Source organism: Phocoena sinus, chromosome 14 (assembly GCF_008692025.1).
Source record: "Phocoena sinus isolate mPhoSin1 chromosome 14, mPhoSin1.pri, whole genome shotgun sequence".
NCBI lineage: Eukaryota > Metazoa > Chordata > Mammalia > Artiodactyla > Phocoenidae > Phocoena > Phocoena sinus.
Genome location: NC_045776.1, coordinates 72,203,393 through 72,219,149, shown reverse-complemented (window position 1 = coordinate 72,219,149; position 15,757 = coordinate 72,203,393). Strand labels below are relative to the sequence as shown.

The following is a 15,757-nucleotide window of genomic DNA, read 5'->3' as shown; positions in this document are numbered from 1 at the left end:
AGATTAGCTGGAAAATCTTACTTTGAGCACTTCTGAATTATCTGGATTTTTTTCAATAAACACCTGTCACCATTTTACGTTACAGTGGAAGGCATGTAATCCAGGGTGGTGGCTGCCTCTGGGAAATGCGTGAGAAGGATGGGGAGCACGCAGGGTGCCTAAGGGGGCTTAGCTTTACCTGAAAGGTGACACACTGTCCAGCACTGTTGACCCCGGTGAGGCAGTGAGCCTCGGCTGTCTGCTGCATCCTCCTCTGTGTCTTCTTCCCGCTGTGGAAGCCTGCACGCCCTTTAAGCCCCAGATGCCCCATCCTGAGCTCTCCAGGCACTCGGGTGCAAAGTGCTCCTTCCCGACATAAAAAGCAGAACAAAGCCACTGTGTGCTGAGTACAAATTTAATAAAGCTTTTGTTTTAATCTGAAGTTTTCTATGAAAACAAGCTCCACCCCACAACTTTTTAGAGCCATCAAGAGCCATTGAGGTGTCTGTGAACACCACCTAGAGAAGTATGGACTCAGGGTTTCAGATAGTGCAATACTTCCAGCTGTTGAAGTTAAATGAAACTACAAACTACCCCTCCTCGTCAGAAGAACAAAGTCGATGCTGGTGCTTAGGAACCCACTCTCTCTGCATCCCACACTGGCAGACCCCTAGGAAGTAAGAATCAAACCTCTTAGTGCAGGTTGACAATCCTTTAGGCACCAGCATAAATGTACCCACCTGCCCAGAGCACAACACGCACGTTTAAAAGGAATTTTCCAAGGAATCGAGTGTTTAAAGATAATGGCAAGTCCACGGAATTGGAGATTACTGACAAATCTTAATAATAATAAGAGTAATAAATTCCTATCTGTCTTTAAATTCCTTGCCGTCTCCCCATCAAGGTAAAAAACACGTGCTCTGTTTTGTAGAAGCCTGGGGCTCTAACATGGCCAAACGTGAGCCTGGGCAGGATGCCGGCACCTGGCTGAAACCCTCTGCCGGAGGCCATGGAGACAGGTCCTGCCCGCTTTGCCACCAACATGAAGGTTCTTTCTGGAAGGTGTTTTGCTATGTGGAAGAGAGCTGCGAGTCCTCTGCCGGCTCCTGGCCTCTAGTCTGGCTTCAGTCTGGCTGGTGGGGATGCACCGGGAGTGTGGTGGCGTGGGCGAGGTGGGTGGCTGTCTACGCAGAGCAATAACATGGCTTCTGCCTCAATTCCCTGGATCTACAGTACAGTTCTCGTGATAAAGGTGAAGAATGACGGCAGGAGAGCGCAATGGGTTGGAAGAGAAAACAAAGTGAAAAACCCCAAACCAAAAAACCCGGAGGGCCCGTGAGTCTCCTCAGCCTCATGAGCCTCCGTCAGTGCAAAGGGCTCCCGGGTTCCCAGTGCTGAGGAAGGACGAGAAACAAGACCCAAGTTTCTTGGGACTTTTACAATCTACAGAGTAAAGCCACTGCCCAGATGGGACAGGTACCTTCAGCTGGTGTTTGTTCCTCACTAGACGACAAGTGTGGCCAACAAGCAGGGGAAAGGCAGCCGCCCTCCCCAGGAATCAGCAGGCTTCGAGTAACAGCTAGCGCCTTCTGGAAACGGAGCTGCTCTTAAGGAACAACGGTTTTTTTCTCTCAAACCCGGGATGCCAACGTGAGTGCCCAAGACGGGAGCAAGCCAAAAGGGGCTCCCTGGCAGCCCGGCTGCTGAGGACCCGGAGCATCTGAGGTGAGAACGGGCAGAGGACCGCCGCCGAGTGGAACTCGTGGCTCTGAGGTGGGAGCAGCGCCCTGAGCTTCCAGTGCTCCGTGGTCTCACCGGCAGGCACCTCTGCTGCCCGGGAGCAGGTGGGCCTAGCTATCTGGAGAGAGGCTGCTGCGGAAGGGACGAAGGCTGAGACTCTGCAGGGTGCATAGAGGCTTGGCGAGGCCTTACCTGAGTAAAGAGTTTTCAGAAACGGAAGGGACGCATCTCACGTTAGGTCGGCTTCATGCATTCAGGCCCACGCCCTGAAAACCACTCCGGAGCCTTGGTGTTCCTGGGATTTGTTCATGCATGGCTCGCTCAGAAAATTAAGGAACAGAAACTCACGAAAAGACCAAATTAACAAAAAGAGAAGCCCCACTGCCATCACAGGCCTCGGCTTCAGGCCACTGTAAAGTAGGAAAGAAGGACCAATGCTGGAGGAATCTGGAGGTTTATTTTCAACACCTCCTTCCTGTTAGTGTCACCTGGAGAGTGCTGGGTAGCTTTGTCACGTGCATCCAAAGTTCTTGAGGCCACAGGGGACATCTCATGGCTACAGAGAGGGTCTGGGGGCCACCGTCCCCTGGCACGTCAGTCGTGCTCCCAGGGGAACGCCGCCTCTTGGGGCTGAGGGTGGCTGGGAGCTAGGAGAGCTCGAAGCCCGTGTTCATGCTGATGGCGTAGCGCAGCTTCTCCCGCAGGACGCTCTTTTTGCTGTAGTTGGGCAGCTTGAGCAGGTTGAAGCAGGTGGAGGAGGTGGGCAGGCGGCCACCTGGCTCCCGCTTGCGGATGGTAAAGAAGCCACGCAGGACGCTGCCCAGGGTGTCGCCGGTGTCCTGCAAGCACACCCCACAGCCTCAGGTTGGGGGGTGCCTGGGGAGAGGGCTGGACCGGCCCCCTGCGGAGGACAACCAGCCTGGAGAGGTGGGTTGCACAGAAGCAAGCCTGGCTCCTGGGGTCCTGCACGGCGGAAGCCTGCATGAAGCAGCACTTGGAAACAGGACCTCTGGTTTAACTGCTAACCATCGGTAAACCAATGTGCAAAGAGTCGGAACACTGTAAAAATCTTATAGTAACAAACTCCTTCCTGACCTTGCCAGCGCTGCGGCCTGCGACTGACCGTAACTTGGGGCAGCCTTCCTTAAGTAAGGGGGCTGAGGGTCGTCTAGTGTCACCTAAGAGGAGGGATCGGCGTGACGGCGGTGGCATCGTGGAAGGCAGCTACACTCAGAGGCCACTGGGTTTTTGTGGGGGTGAGAAACTTATAACAACGGCTACCATCTGAGCACCCACTATGGGTCAGGCTTGTGGCACACAGAACACGATAACCCCTAGGGCGTCCACTCTCCCTGTGCAGAGGGAATGAGGCCGCGTACCCAGGTGTGCACAGCCGGCAGGTGGAGGAGCTGAAGCCTGCGCTTGTCCAATTCCTGAGCCCACGTTCCAACCCCCCTCCCACACTGCCGCTCAGACCTGTACCAGCAGCTACGAAAAATGCCCCGCAGGTATTCTTCCCTGAGGGAGTAACGAGAAAGTGACCTCCAGGAGAGCTGAGGCCCCAAAGTGGCCCACCTGTGCTCCTGGCCCGAGAACCGCAACACCTCCTCACCCGGCCAAGGAGCCTGGCTGCCCGCCCTGTGGATACAACTGGGCAAGCGCCCCACCCGGTAGGTGCAGCAGACCTCACCAAGAGGGGCCAGCTCTTCCCCAGCAGCGGTACCTGATCATCCGACACTTCCACACAGCGGATGGAGAAGGGAGGCTTGAGGTAGGCAAATCCCAGGAGCGGGGGCCTGGAGCAGCTGGTCACAAACTGCAACACAAAGCAGGGCCGGGAGTCAGAGTGGGCCTGGCTGACGCCGTCCTCAGGGAGAGACCACTCGACAAGAGCACCGGAGAGGGAGGAGCCAGTGGGCCCGCTAAGCGTGTCAGGGGGAGGCCTGAGCCGAGGGCCGAGGCCAGGGGCACGCAGCACAGCACCAATCGTGAGTGCTTGCTCTGCACCTGCCTTGCCGCTCGGCTTCTTCGCCACGCAGAGGATGTGCACGCGGGCCTGCTGGGTTGCCGGGCAGCCCCTGTGAGCTTGGTTCCTAATCTCCTCTCAGCACGCTAACAAAAACCAGGCCTCAGGAGCCAGCAGGGCTGAGGGCAGACCAAGGTACTGGATGCCCCAAATGGGGCCTGTGGGCAGCCAGCCTCGCTTCCTTGCTACACTCTTGGACTTCCTTGCATTTTCCAGATGGTAGCTCCTGTGTCATTTCCCAAAATGACTAGTCCTGCCTGGACAGAGGCATCTACCCACCTGGAAATCCAAGTGCTTAACCTGCACAGGGAAATCCTCAGAAACCGTTCACTTTCTTTAGTTCAACATTAGCCCAACGCTCTCCCTTCTCTAGGGGATCTAGGGACCTGCTACTTACAACACCAAGCTGTGCTTCAAAACTCCGTGTCAGGCTGAGTGTTTAGGTCTTAAAATAAATATTACCATTTAAACAGTGTCATAAATGGTAGTGAGATTCCTGAGACGATCCAAAAAGTTTACGTGTCATGCTTCAAAAATGTATTGACAAGATATATTACTATCCTAATATCCTGTATTTTCCACCATAAAGAACGCAGCAGCAGATCCTATTTAGAAGCATTTCCACACCGTGCTGTGTCCTCTGTGAACCCGAGCTCAGCTAATCATACCACAGGTGCTGTGTGACTCGACCCGTTTGAAGGATGAGGAAACAGATGTAGGTGAGTCTATGCCCCTCCCAGTTTAGGCTGATCAGGCCTGCTGCCCGCTGCCAGCCAGAGCTGGCCCAGGGAGGGAGGGGTGGTCAGTCTCCTGGGACAGGAGGAGGATTGGAGGGCAGGGAGAGCCTTGGGGCTCTGCTATCACTATATTTAAAGAAAGTACAGTCATATTCTCTCCTGTACAACAGTTCTGTGGCTTCCCCCTGGCTCTGGGGCTGTCTGCAGCCACAGAAAAGGGCAGGCACAGGGCAAGGAACTGCAGGTGTGGTGACAGGTCACCCAGAGACATAAATATGCCTGCTCTGAGGGGCACCGACCACATGGTTAGGAGAGACCGGCTTTCCTCTTTCTAGGAGAGGGGGGAAAGCAGCTCTACAGGTTGGCAGAGATTGTTATGCCTACAAGAGGCCCTGTTGGAAAAACTGGTTCTCTTGAGAATCAACTTCTGGAATTGGCCCCCTGCACGTATAGATAACATATGAAATACCTTCAGAAACATGGCTCTCTCGTCAGGCGTGAAGTCAGAGGCCAGGATATCCCAGAGCCAGATAATGACCCTGTGACTTCCATGGAAACCACCGTAGTACACTGTGTGCTTCCTGAAAACAATGCAGACAAGGGCTCAACCACACATTCTGATGGGCGCTTACAGACACAGGCAGGCATGGAATTTAGACAAGCGGTACAGCAAACTCTGGCCAGCCTGGGTGACGACAAACTTCTCTTAAGCCAGAAGTTCATGCCTTTGTAACCCCAGGTCTCGCAAGCTCAGTGGGTGGAGCGTTGCATTGTAGGCCCTGTTATTTCCCAGCAGAAGCTGACAGGAGACCCTGCACCACTGTTTCCTAGGACTTTGGAGAGCCTCACGGGCCTCAAGCTCTGCTTCTGCTTCTCAGTCTCCAGGCAGACAAGGGCTTGAGCCTTTCTTCCAAAGCAACTCACCCAGAGATCAGGGAAGAGGAGTCCATCTAGACACAGGACCCTGAAAACTCTCCAAAAGGAACCCAAAAAAAGGAGCAGCTTGCTTTCTTGGAGGCCTAAGAATTTCAACCTTGCCCCTGCACTCACTCCTTACTTTAAATCTTCCAGATCGATCTCAGCATTGTCCCCGGAGATGAGTCGCTGTAGCTCAGGGGTCGAGAACATCCGGGTCCACTCAGGTTTGATGATGGAACGGAATCCACTAATGAGGGCAGCTGTCTGGTTCTTGATTTGAGTGTGCATTCGAAAGTGGGCCATCAGATGGATGTAGCTAATTCTGTTGCCAACAAGGGAAAACAACGGAAATTAACAGGACAGGGTGGGCAGTTGCTGATGGGCTGAAAGATGAGTCCAGTCAGTTCTGAACCATTTTACAAAAACACAAATAGCACCAGAGCACTTCACCAGAACAACGGCGATGAGGATGACAGCCCTCCCGAACGGCCCACGGTGTGCCACTGTGAAAGCGTTAGTGTCAAGGGCGTCACCTCACGCACTCCTCGCGAAAGCCAGTGGGTCAGACGTTGGGGTGACCTCACTGTCAAGAATCAAGGTGAGGCATCTCCAGCTAAGGAGAGGGCCCTTCTTAGGACAAAGGGACTTTTATTTAACTTCATCCTTTTGGACATAAACCAATTAAGATACTGTTCAGTCCTCCAGAGAAAAATTGTTTCATGTTGAAACTTCAACCAAAACCTTGCTAGACTGGACAAGGAGTCTAGGCCATGAGAAGGTGAGGCTGCGGAAAGTTTTAACCACACGCAGCTGGCTGACGATTAGGCTTAATGAGGAAGTTGGAGCACTAACAACGGTTCCAAGCAGCCGGTCCTCCAGGTCTGCTTTCACCAACACAAGTAGTTCACCTGCAGCCGCACGGCACAGTGCAATGCTTCTGCCCAGCTGAAATCCCTTTCCACAGGCTTGCCAGCATTGCTGATTTCTTAGCAAACCATTCATTCAGATGAAAGAATGTGAGCCCAGCCCAGGTACAACTCTCAAAATTCCAAATTAGTACAGTCCAAATAAATCTGTTTTACCCCAGGATGCTCAGATCTGAGTTACTGACCTGGAAAATATGCCTGTTTAAAAAAAGCTTCCAGTGGCAAGCTTGCACACTGATATACTTAAATATGATTTTTTTCTATCACTGCTATTTCTTTCATGTACTCGTTGAAGCAGGTGACTAATACTGTTCCATTTTACCAAAAGAGGGAGGGAGCCTCGGAGACTTTCCCATCGAACACCCAGGAAGTGCAAGCTCAAGTATCTCTACAGGAGCAGGTCCTGGTGATGTCTTTTAAGAGTCTGCAGGACTGAACATCCTTGCCCTTATACTGAGGTTTTATGCTAAGAACACATAAGAGCTTGTGAAATGACTTTCCACGTAGGTTTCCAGGCAGGACAGGAACCTCACTCCAACCCAGGCTGTATCAACCCACCTCCACCGGCTGCTGTACATACGGCTCCTACCATCATCCCCGTGCCATGCCTGGCAAAACAGGGCCCATCTGAGGGTAACATATCTGATGATGGTGAGATCACTGCTCTCATTTATTAAGGGCCTCCTCTGAGCCAGACATCCTGGAAGGTACTTTACATGCATTCTCATGTGAAACCCTCTGAAGGGATGATTACAGGCACACAGTGGGCAGGCTCAGGACCCACCCTGCTCTCTGACACCCCCAGGCAGCTTCCACCCACCCTGTGGCCCCTGTACTTTCTGTCACTCTAAGGCTCCGTGGCCAAGAGTCAAAATGGGTGTATTTCAATCATGATGAGAATTGGGTCTGCTCTCCTGATTGTTCTGACAGTCTAAATAAAAGCTCCCCGAGCGTGTGACTGACTGACCCGACCTGAGAGGGACACGAGGCTTGGGGACACTGGGCTGCGAGGTGCATCTGATCCAAATGACTCACCGGGTAGGACTAAGCTCTCACTTGTCGCTGAAGAGAGTGGTGCTCAGATTAACAGTTCAGATGCTCAGCTGAGCCTAGTGGCAGGAGACTGACAGATTGACAAAAGGGCCAATAACTACTCCTTGAGCCGGGTCCTACCGTTTAATTAGGTGAGTACAGGGCTGGGTGGAGACATGCATGGAGGGGCTTTGCTTTGAGGAACCATTTATGATAGATTCCTAAAAGCCTGTTATCTGTGACAAGAGCTGCTGGGCCTCAGGGTCTCCCCACGTCCGAGGACCTGTCTGCTGCATCTGAATTCATCACTGTGTCTTCTCAAGAACAGTGTTTTATACAACTGCCACACACCCTCATTCTAAAATGATCTGCCCCTCCAAGGAGTCTTTCCACCTCCGTGCCCTCTGGGTTCAGGACTTCGTGCCCGACTGGCTCAGAACCCATCTGTCTGCATCTAGAGCCGTCATTAAATTCCTAGGAACACCACAGCCTGGGTGCCTCTGACCTTAGAAGTGCTACTGCAAAATATAAATTGTCAATTCTTATTTTGCAAATCGAATTTAATACGATTTCGGCCTATGAACTGTAACCAGTAAATTCCATTATGATGTTTATGGCCTCTTTCTACTTCAATTTATCTTAATAAATTCTCAAAGTAAGCCCAGAATGAAGTCTTTTCAAGTGGTGACCTTAAAAATCTAATTGCCATACTCACTTATTTTCATTTGTAACAGGAATGGTCTTCCCTCCAGGAATCAGTTCATGGCAAACAAGCTGGGGGAGAGGAAGGGGAACAATTACTCAAGAGAATTCTAATGAGAAAATAAAGCTGCCTGAAGATGGAAGGGCCAGATGCCGACATCCATAATAACGACAGAGGAAGATGAGACATGTTTGGGAACAATCATTTTCACAAAAAGCCAGGGCTTAAATATCAACAAGCCGGCCCTGCATGATCAATATGACAGGTTCCTTCTCATCTGATCCTCGTACAAACGTGTATATTAAGGCTCCGGGGTGTTGTGGAGGGGAACGTGTTAGCAATGAAGAGCACAGGAGGACAGATAAATAAATGCTGGTACAACCATACCTTGGAATACAGTGGCGCTATTAAAAAATATGATGAAAAAGTATACTTCTTGAGAAGGTGGGGGGGAAAGAGCAGATTATATAACAGCAGTCAAGGTATGCAAAAAATTATATATGTGCCCAGGGAGTAAAACCCTAAAAAGGCTCAGGCCACATGCTAACAGTGGCGCTCTCCAGGCACCAGCACTATAGGTGGTTTTCACTTTCACCTTTATACTTTTATTGTAGCTGAATTTTTGGTTAGAAGTTTGCATTATTTTTATAGTCAGGACAGAAAATTAAGAATGTCAGGAAGAAGTCTCAAAATTAAAGATTAAAGTCTCTGATTAAAGATTCAAAAACACTATAGAATCAACTGCTTTCCTCAACTTCAAGAAGTCTTGTGGGTCGCCTAAAAATCAAAGAATGCATCATTTCAAAGCTAATTTTAATAGAAATTCTACTAACATAATATACTGTAACTCTAGAGACCTGGAAAGGAGTAACGGTGCCCTCTAGTCCCACTGCTATCAACATCTCGGGGCTGACGCTGCAGGATGTTAAAGCTGGATGGCCCTTAGGAATGCCCAGCCAGGTGTTTCCCACAATAGGTTCCAGGGAACTCCTGATCTGTGCACCACCATCTGGAGAATCTCTCTGTGAGGTGGTGTGCCCTCCCTGAAAGAGGAGTTCTGTGACCAAATGAGCTGGGGAAGGTTGAGGTTAACACAACCACAGCAGGTTTCTTTCTCATGGGCTTCTTAGGGCCCTGACGTGCCAGCGTGCTCAGTGGTTCTTCAGGAGGAGGACAGGGCGTGCGGTCTAGAGGGCATCTGGTGACACTGGTCCCAGCAAGGACTAATTCGGCAAATGGTATTTGTTGAGATAAGGAAAGTGTGGCTCAGGGAGACTGAGTGACCTCGCTGAGGCCCTGGGAAGTCGGCCCTGTACTACGAGCTCCAGAGCGGCCCTAACACCACATGCACACTGGGGCTCATGCAGGGGTCCGGGGATGCAAATGGAGGGGCTGGGAGCCCTGCAAGGAAAATCAGGACAGAGAAAGTCTGGGGGAAGCCCCTCTGCTGCCACGACTTCAAGGGTCTTTTTTCCCGGCTCTGCTCTCCATGCCGAGGAGGAGCAAGGACAGGGTTCTGTTAGAGGCACACCCTGTCAGGTGGTTCCTTCCCCATGTCTCAGTCATGATCCTCTGGAACAGCTAATCCTCACCATGGTAACGAAAGGCAGTGTACAAAGTAGGAGTCATAGCTTCCATCAGAAATGACCCCAAAGTGCCCTGGAAGCAGAGCAGGGTCTCGGTGGGAGCTCTCTGGGTGGCGAGCAGGCCAAGGCCAGGTCAGCTGGGAAGGGGAGGGGAGCGCCCTCCCTCCTGGCAGGGCGGCAAAGGGGCTGGGGAGGCAGAGGAGAAGGGTGGACAGACAGACAGACACAGCCCCAGTCTGTGGGTCTCCTGGGGAAAACACCCAGACTGGGGCAGGTCTTAGGAAGCCAAAGTGGGGAGGGGGAACAAGGTTCAGCCAGAGGCCCACCTACCTGACCCATGACATCCTCATCATATGACAGTGTCAGGCCCAAGTCAGCAATGTCCCCATCGTACCGCTAAAGCAACAGAGAAAGGGACAATGTAGGGGCCAAGGAGTGCTACATCCTTGAAGGTTTTAACACTCCCCGCCTATGACATCGGCTTGGGCAGCTACCACTGTTGCTGCCGTACAACTTGAAACAAAGGCAAAGGCCACTCATCACCTGGAGGAAGGAGGCTGTGAGCATCAGTCCCGGGAGGAAGTGCTCAGGAGGGGACACGAGGCCCTGCAGTGGCTAAGGAGTGTGCCACTTCACCACAGCAGGAAATCCCACTCCACCCCATGATGACGGGGTAGACCTGAACCCCACGGGGCGTCACTTGGCTGAGCTCACACCGGCACTCAGCTAAGCCATGCCGCCTTCCACACTGACCTTAATGGAAGTGAGGTTTTTATAGAACTCGGAATCCAGAGAAGGCAGTTCATCCACAGAGCTGTAGAAGACACTGTGGTGGTGCCCGAGCAGCTGGCTCAGGAAGAAGGATGCAAAGGGCACGTCCACCACAATTCCCTGCCAGAGAGGAGACAGGAGCTGCCACCTGCTGCCCAGCAGCCCGTCTCGGTGATCTCATCCAGGGCGGCTCCGGCTGCAGATGGGGCTCCGAGGGCGCCAATGACATCTCTAGACTTCCTAAATTTTCAATCTGGAGAGCGATACATCCCTACCACCTAAACACAGTCGAGCGCCTCCTGGGGACACTACCACATAGTGGTTAAGGGCCCAGGCTTTGCAGCGGCACAGCTCAGGGATCACACCTCAGCTCTGCTGCTGCTAGACCATGGGGCATTGGCTTTATCATCTGTAAGTGGGGACCAGAAGAGCCTCAGTTTTAAGGGTTAAACGAGCAAGGTGGGGGAGTTTCCAGGAGGAAGGGATAGCTGGGCAGGAGGCCTTTAGTACAAGGCTCACAGGTGCCCTCCAGGGCTGGAACACAGGTCTGTCTGGCCCCAGCACGGGGTGTGAAGGAGGGGGTGAGCGAGAAGGCCAGGGAGGCAAACAGGGCAGATCAGGAAGAGCTCATAAGCCTCCTGGAGTCTGGTTTCTATCCAGAGGGCAGCAGGGAGCCCTGGGAGGGCTCTCCGCACGGGTACTTCCTGTGGGGAATGGCCTGGAGGCAGGGACACAGCCCGGAAGCCCTTGCACAACGCCAGGAACTTCAGACAGACTGTACTGGGTGGAGAGAGGTGTGCGGGCAGGAGAGACTGAGAAGGGAGAGCCAATCAAACCCCACAACGGGCCTGTCCTGAGGACGAGTGTGAAGTGAGTTAACACAGGCCACTCCTCATCAGGACCCAGGAGGTCTTTATTGCCGGAGAGGGAGGAGACGGAGACTAGGCCCAGGAAGTGGGGGGAGGACATTTACAAAGCGAGGAAGTGGTGTTTTTCAGCTGGCCCAGCCTCTCCTGGGTCTCATCACAGCTACACGTTCAAAGGAAAAACACGGCATATGCCCAGGCAGGGCCTCATGGGTTTTTTTGTTTTGTTTTGTTTGTAAAAAAGGGGAATCAACTGAGAAATTGTCTCCATTTTGCAGATGTGGAAACAGAAGCACAGAGAATGAGCCCAGGCCACCCAACCAGTCCAGGGCAGGAGGAGGCCTGGAGGGTGCTTGGACTCACATGGGGCACCTGACATCACAGCAAGGGCTGAGGCCGTGGACCGGGGCTGTTTACACAGAGAGAATGATGGACTAGAGAGTATGTTCACCCCACATGACCTCCTCTCTCAGCTTGGCCCGCTATAGCTTCTTTGCCTCTGGAAGGCATCCTGGCCTCCCTGGGCTTTGTGATGGGTGTGACACGAGCACTACTCAGGTGGCGGCCGCTGGGGGTGAGGCAGGCTGGGGAGGGACTGGTCTCCTGTGGCTCTGGAGTCCACTGTGAGGCCACAGGGACAGGTTGCTGATGAGCTGAAGGTGGAGCGTTACTTCCTTCCTGGGGAGCAGGATCCTCAGGGCAGAGGGTAAAGCGCCACCTGGAAGCAGTCCTGCCAGTTGGTGGGCTCTCAGGGGAGAGGGATCAGGAGCTGGGAGGGCTCGCCCAGAGCCTGCGGAAGGCCACACCACCCCGGCCCCGTGACACCGGGAGCAGCAGCTCAGACACCCTTCCTCCTAATAACAGTGAGGATGGTAGCTCCGACTTCCCCCATGACCAGCTGCCAGCCACCATGGGAGATGTTTACCTGTATTACCTCATTTACCACCTGCAGCAACCCAATAACGTAGCTCTACTATCCCCGCTTCACTGACAAGAACACGGTTGGTGCTGGTTCCCGTCCCTCTCTCCTCACCTTTATCCTTGAGACAGGCAGTTGCCACTATGTACCTGATCACTTACATGTATACGAAGCCCACAGTACTTAGAACATTTTATTTTCCATTCCTGTTCACTGGTTCTTAACGTGCCTACCTCATACACAGCTTTCCCCAGCATCTTGCCCACAAACTCAAACAGCTGCAGGTAATTCTCATGAATGTAGGACGTGGGCGAAGGGTAGAGTCTCTCGTCCCCACTGGTCGTCTGCAAGGCAAAAGGACGGGTAGGGACAGGGAAGTTAGATGCCTTGCAACAAGCAAGGCCTTCACTTCTCATCTGTCACCTCGAACCCGGCTGCCGTCAACCACGCTCTCGTGCCCTTTAAATACCTTGAACAGGTTGAGCGCTGGGTCAAACACCCTCTTGATGATCTCTTCTAAGAACTCCTTGAAAACACCGTCTTGATCAATCCCTGCCTCGTCCACCCCGAGGTCATTGACAAACTTCACGCGGATGACGCCCTTCATGACGTGCTGGGAGAGCTGCCGAAGTTGCTCATAGCCATCCTGCCAAGGGCAGAATTACCGCCCATTAGGAACCCAAGGCCCCCTGCATAATTCAGGGCTCCCTCCTCAAAGCTCCCTCTCCCCTGTGGGAAGCATTCCCAGTGTAATTACTAAATGTGTCAGGACGCACGGGTGCATGAGGAGAGCCAGCAGTCTTCACCTGCTTCTAGACCAGAGCCTGTTAAAAGGAAAACTCATTCTGGGGATGTGACTTTACCACTCTTTGGCAAGGGGAGGCTGCCCTCAGGAGGATGCAGAGCAGGGAGATGGAGAGATCAGACAAGATGAGTCACAAGCTCTCGGTCATCAGACAGGACGGAAGACGCTGAGACAAGATGAAAGCTGTAAGATGAAAAATCAGAGTAGCCCCCCACCACTCAACTCCTGGTACCTTTCCCCAGATCATGAAAGGCTGTGAGTCATGCTGGAAAATTCAGGTTATATCCTGAGGGCGCTGGGGAGCCACAGAAGAGTCTAGGCAGAGAGTCACATGGCTGGCTTTCTGTCTTAGGAAGATTTTTCTGTTGGAAGCAAAGCAGAGGGATGGCAGGGGGCAGGGAGCAGGGAGATGGGTGCCAGGAGTGCCGCTGGGCCTGGAGGAGGGCAGAAGCGGTGGGAAGAGAGGCCTCAGCACCTCCGGCTTGCGGTCAGCTCCCTTGAGACATGCAGCCACTGGGCATGACTCTGGAGCTCTCCTGCTAAATCATCGTGCACAGTCTATCTCTTGATTCTGATCTGTCGAGGCCTTCCTGGCTCCAGAGCCTATCCTCAAATGTATTCCTGGCAGGTGGGTGCTGACGGGCAAGCTGCTTAGGCTTTCATTTCAGAGCAGTGATTATAAAAAACCGTGCTTAGAACACGATAGGGCCCAGGGAGGAGTACTTTGGCCCAGCCTGAGAGGCCCCATAACCAGGGTCAAACCGTTGTCTTTAGATACTGTCACAGAATAGGTTACAAATCAGCTGCCAGGTCCTATTGTGGCCACCCCACGTTCCTCCCCTCAGGCACAAGTGCAGTGCTCTCAGATGCTCTGTTGACATCAGACAGGCCATCTCCACAGCACCCACTCACCTGCCAGTCTGGTTCCTTGTCACAAAGCAAATGAGGCCAGTATGGCAAGACCCGTTTTGGGGAACGCTTGCTGCCTTCCTGCCGATCATGTTTTCCTTGTGCTCACCTACTGATGCAAAGGCCTGTGCCATGGTGGCTACCCATCTTATTTGGGAGTTAGGTTCCAAAGTTAGTGAGCAGGGAAAAAAAACTACCTCTGAAGTCCCCTAAATCACCTGAAGGAATAAGAACACGGTTTTGAATGCACAATCCTGGAAAGTACTTTTTTATGCACATGAAATATGAAAATCATTAAGTTAGACAAAAAGGAGAGAAAAACAGGGAGTCACCAGGCAGCTGCTGCAGCATTTCAATCATTCTGCCTAAATGTAAGGTAATTATCTTGGCACTCAGTGGGGACGGGGAGAGAATTCTAACATGCCCGGGCCTGCAGGACTTCCTCCATTCTGCTTTAAAATGATGCCTCCCTAACCTTAGCATGGGTTAGGAGGTGTCTCAGAGTCATGCAGATTAAACGAGATGGTCCATGTGAAAGCTCTTAGCAAGTGGTCAAACTCATGGCAGGTGCTCCAGGAATGTTTACTGGACTCAAATCTCAGTTTTGCTGGATCAGCCCCACTTTAGCCTCCCTTTGAAACACTGTAGAGAGGAATTTGCTGCCCACCTCCTCTGACATACTTCCTGTTACACCCCACTGCCCTCTCTGGAGGATTCTATATCTGTGCCCCAGGGGAAGGTGAAAGGGGGACTGGGCGTTCCTCTTCTCTTCTGCATCTCAAAGAGCGGATGCACAGAACACTGAAGGGGAACGGAGAACTGGCTTCCAGGCCCAGCTCTGTCACTGACACCTGAGTGACCTTGAATTCCTCTGGTCTCAGTCCTGCCTTTGATGGGGTGAGGGGAAAGGGATGAGCAAGGGTGTGTCCACAGCTCCTTCTAGTTCTGTAGTGCTGGTGTTCTGGCCCCCGTTCACCCCTGTGAGGAGAGGCCTTCCTGCAGGACTTTGGACCATCACCTGGAAGCCTAATACACAAGCCTCACCTTCAGTACAAACCATAAACAAGCGGACAGAATAAAAGCCCAGGATATCATGGGTCAAACATCGGCTTTTTGATGCCCCCTTGTGTCCTAATCAAGCAAAGGCCACTGGGCTCTCAAGTTCTGATACCCAAACCACTGAATCGTGAGAACTGGGGTAACTGAATCAATGACCCTCTCTCCTTCCTAATTCAGTACGAACACCAGTGATCAATTTCATGACAGGATCTATCCCAATGAAACGTAAAGAGGAAAATGGACTTTGCCTAAAATCTAAGACAGAAATCCCTCCTCTGACGTCCCTGAGGGATGTGTTTAAACAAGCTGGCCCAGGGTAAGCGGGTGTCTGGTAAATCTCCCAGTGACACTTGAGGAGGGTGTCGGGGATTCTGTCACTCTCAGGAGACATCACAGTTTCCACCACCCAGACTCCCCGTTGTGCTGGCCACATGGGAGTGGGTATGACGGACGGTGGGATGGAGGAGTTTAAGAGACAGGAAAGGTGCATCTGGGTCCAACAAAGAAAGTGCTGGAGAAGTGAGTTCCTACAACACAACTGGGCTTTTTCTTCTTTGAGTCAAAGCAGAGTTCGCAAACTGGTGGCCAGCAGGTTGAATTTGATGGGCAGACAGGTGTTATCTGACCTTCCAGGTACTTTACAAAACCTGACTGGTTCACAACACAAAGGATCTGTGGATTTCACACAAAACCCTAAATTTTGGTCTTTTCTTAACAAGCTGGAGCATTATAGAGCCCAAATCTCCACAAGGCAATACTCAGGTGGCCTCTTTTAGAGGCA

General features: G+C 52.3%; 1 protein-coding gene across 3 annotated transcripts in view; it reads right to left on the bottom strand.

The window, feature by feature from the left end:
• Positions 1-376: 376 nt before the first annotated feature.
• The window catches only part of UBE3B (ubiquitin protein ligase E3B), a 57,400-nt gene continuing 42,019 nt past the window's right edge, over positions 377-15,757 (bottom strand). For all 3 annotated transcript variants that reach the window (XM_032602396.1, XM_032602397.1, XM_032602398.1), the window contains exons 20-28: positions 12,673-12,849; positions 12,437-12,547; positions 10,401-10,538; positions 9,978-10,043; positions 8,074-8,132; positions 5,540-5,722; positions 4,952-5,063; positions 3,443-3,535; positions 377-2,558 (exon numbers count right to left, since the gene is read on the bottom strand). In XM_032602396.1, the coding sequence (XP_032458287.1) occupies positions 2,367-2,558; positions 3,443-3,535; positions 4,952-5,063; positions 5,540-5,722; positions 8,074-8,132; positions 9,978-10,043; positions 10,401-10,538; positions 12,437-12,547; positions 12,673-12,849 (1,131 nt within the window). In that variant the 3' untranslated portion in view covers positions 377-2,366. The remainder of the gene's footprint in view (positions 2,559-3,442; positions 3,536-4,951; positions 5,064-5,539; positions 5,723-8,073; positions 8,133-9,977; positions 10,044-10,400; positions 10,539-12,436; positions 12,548-12,672; positions 12,850-15,757) is intronic.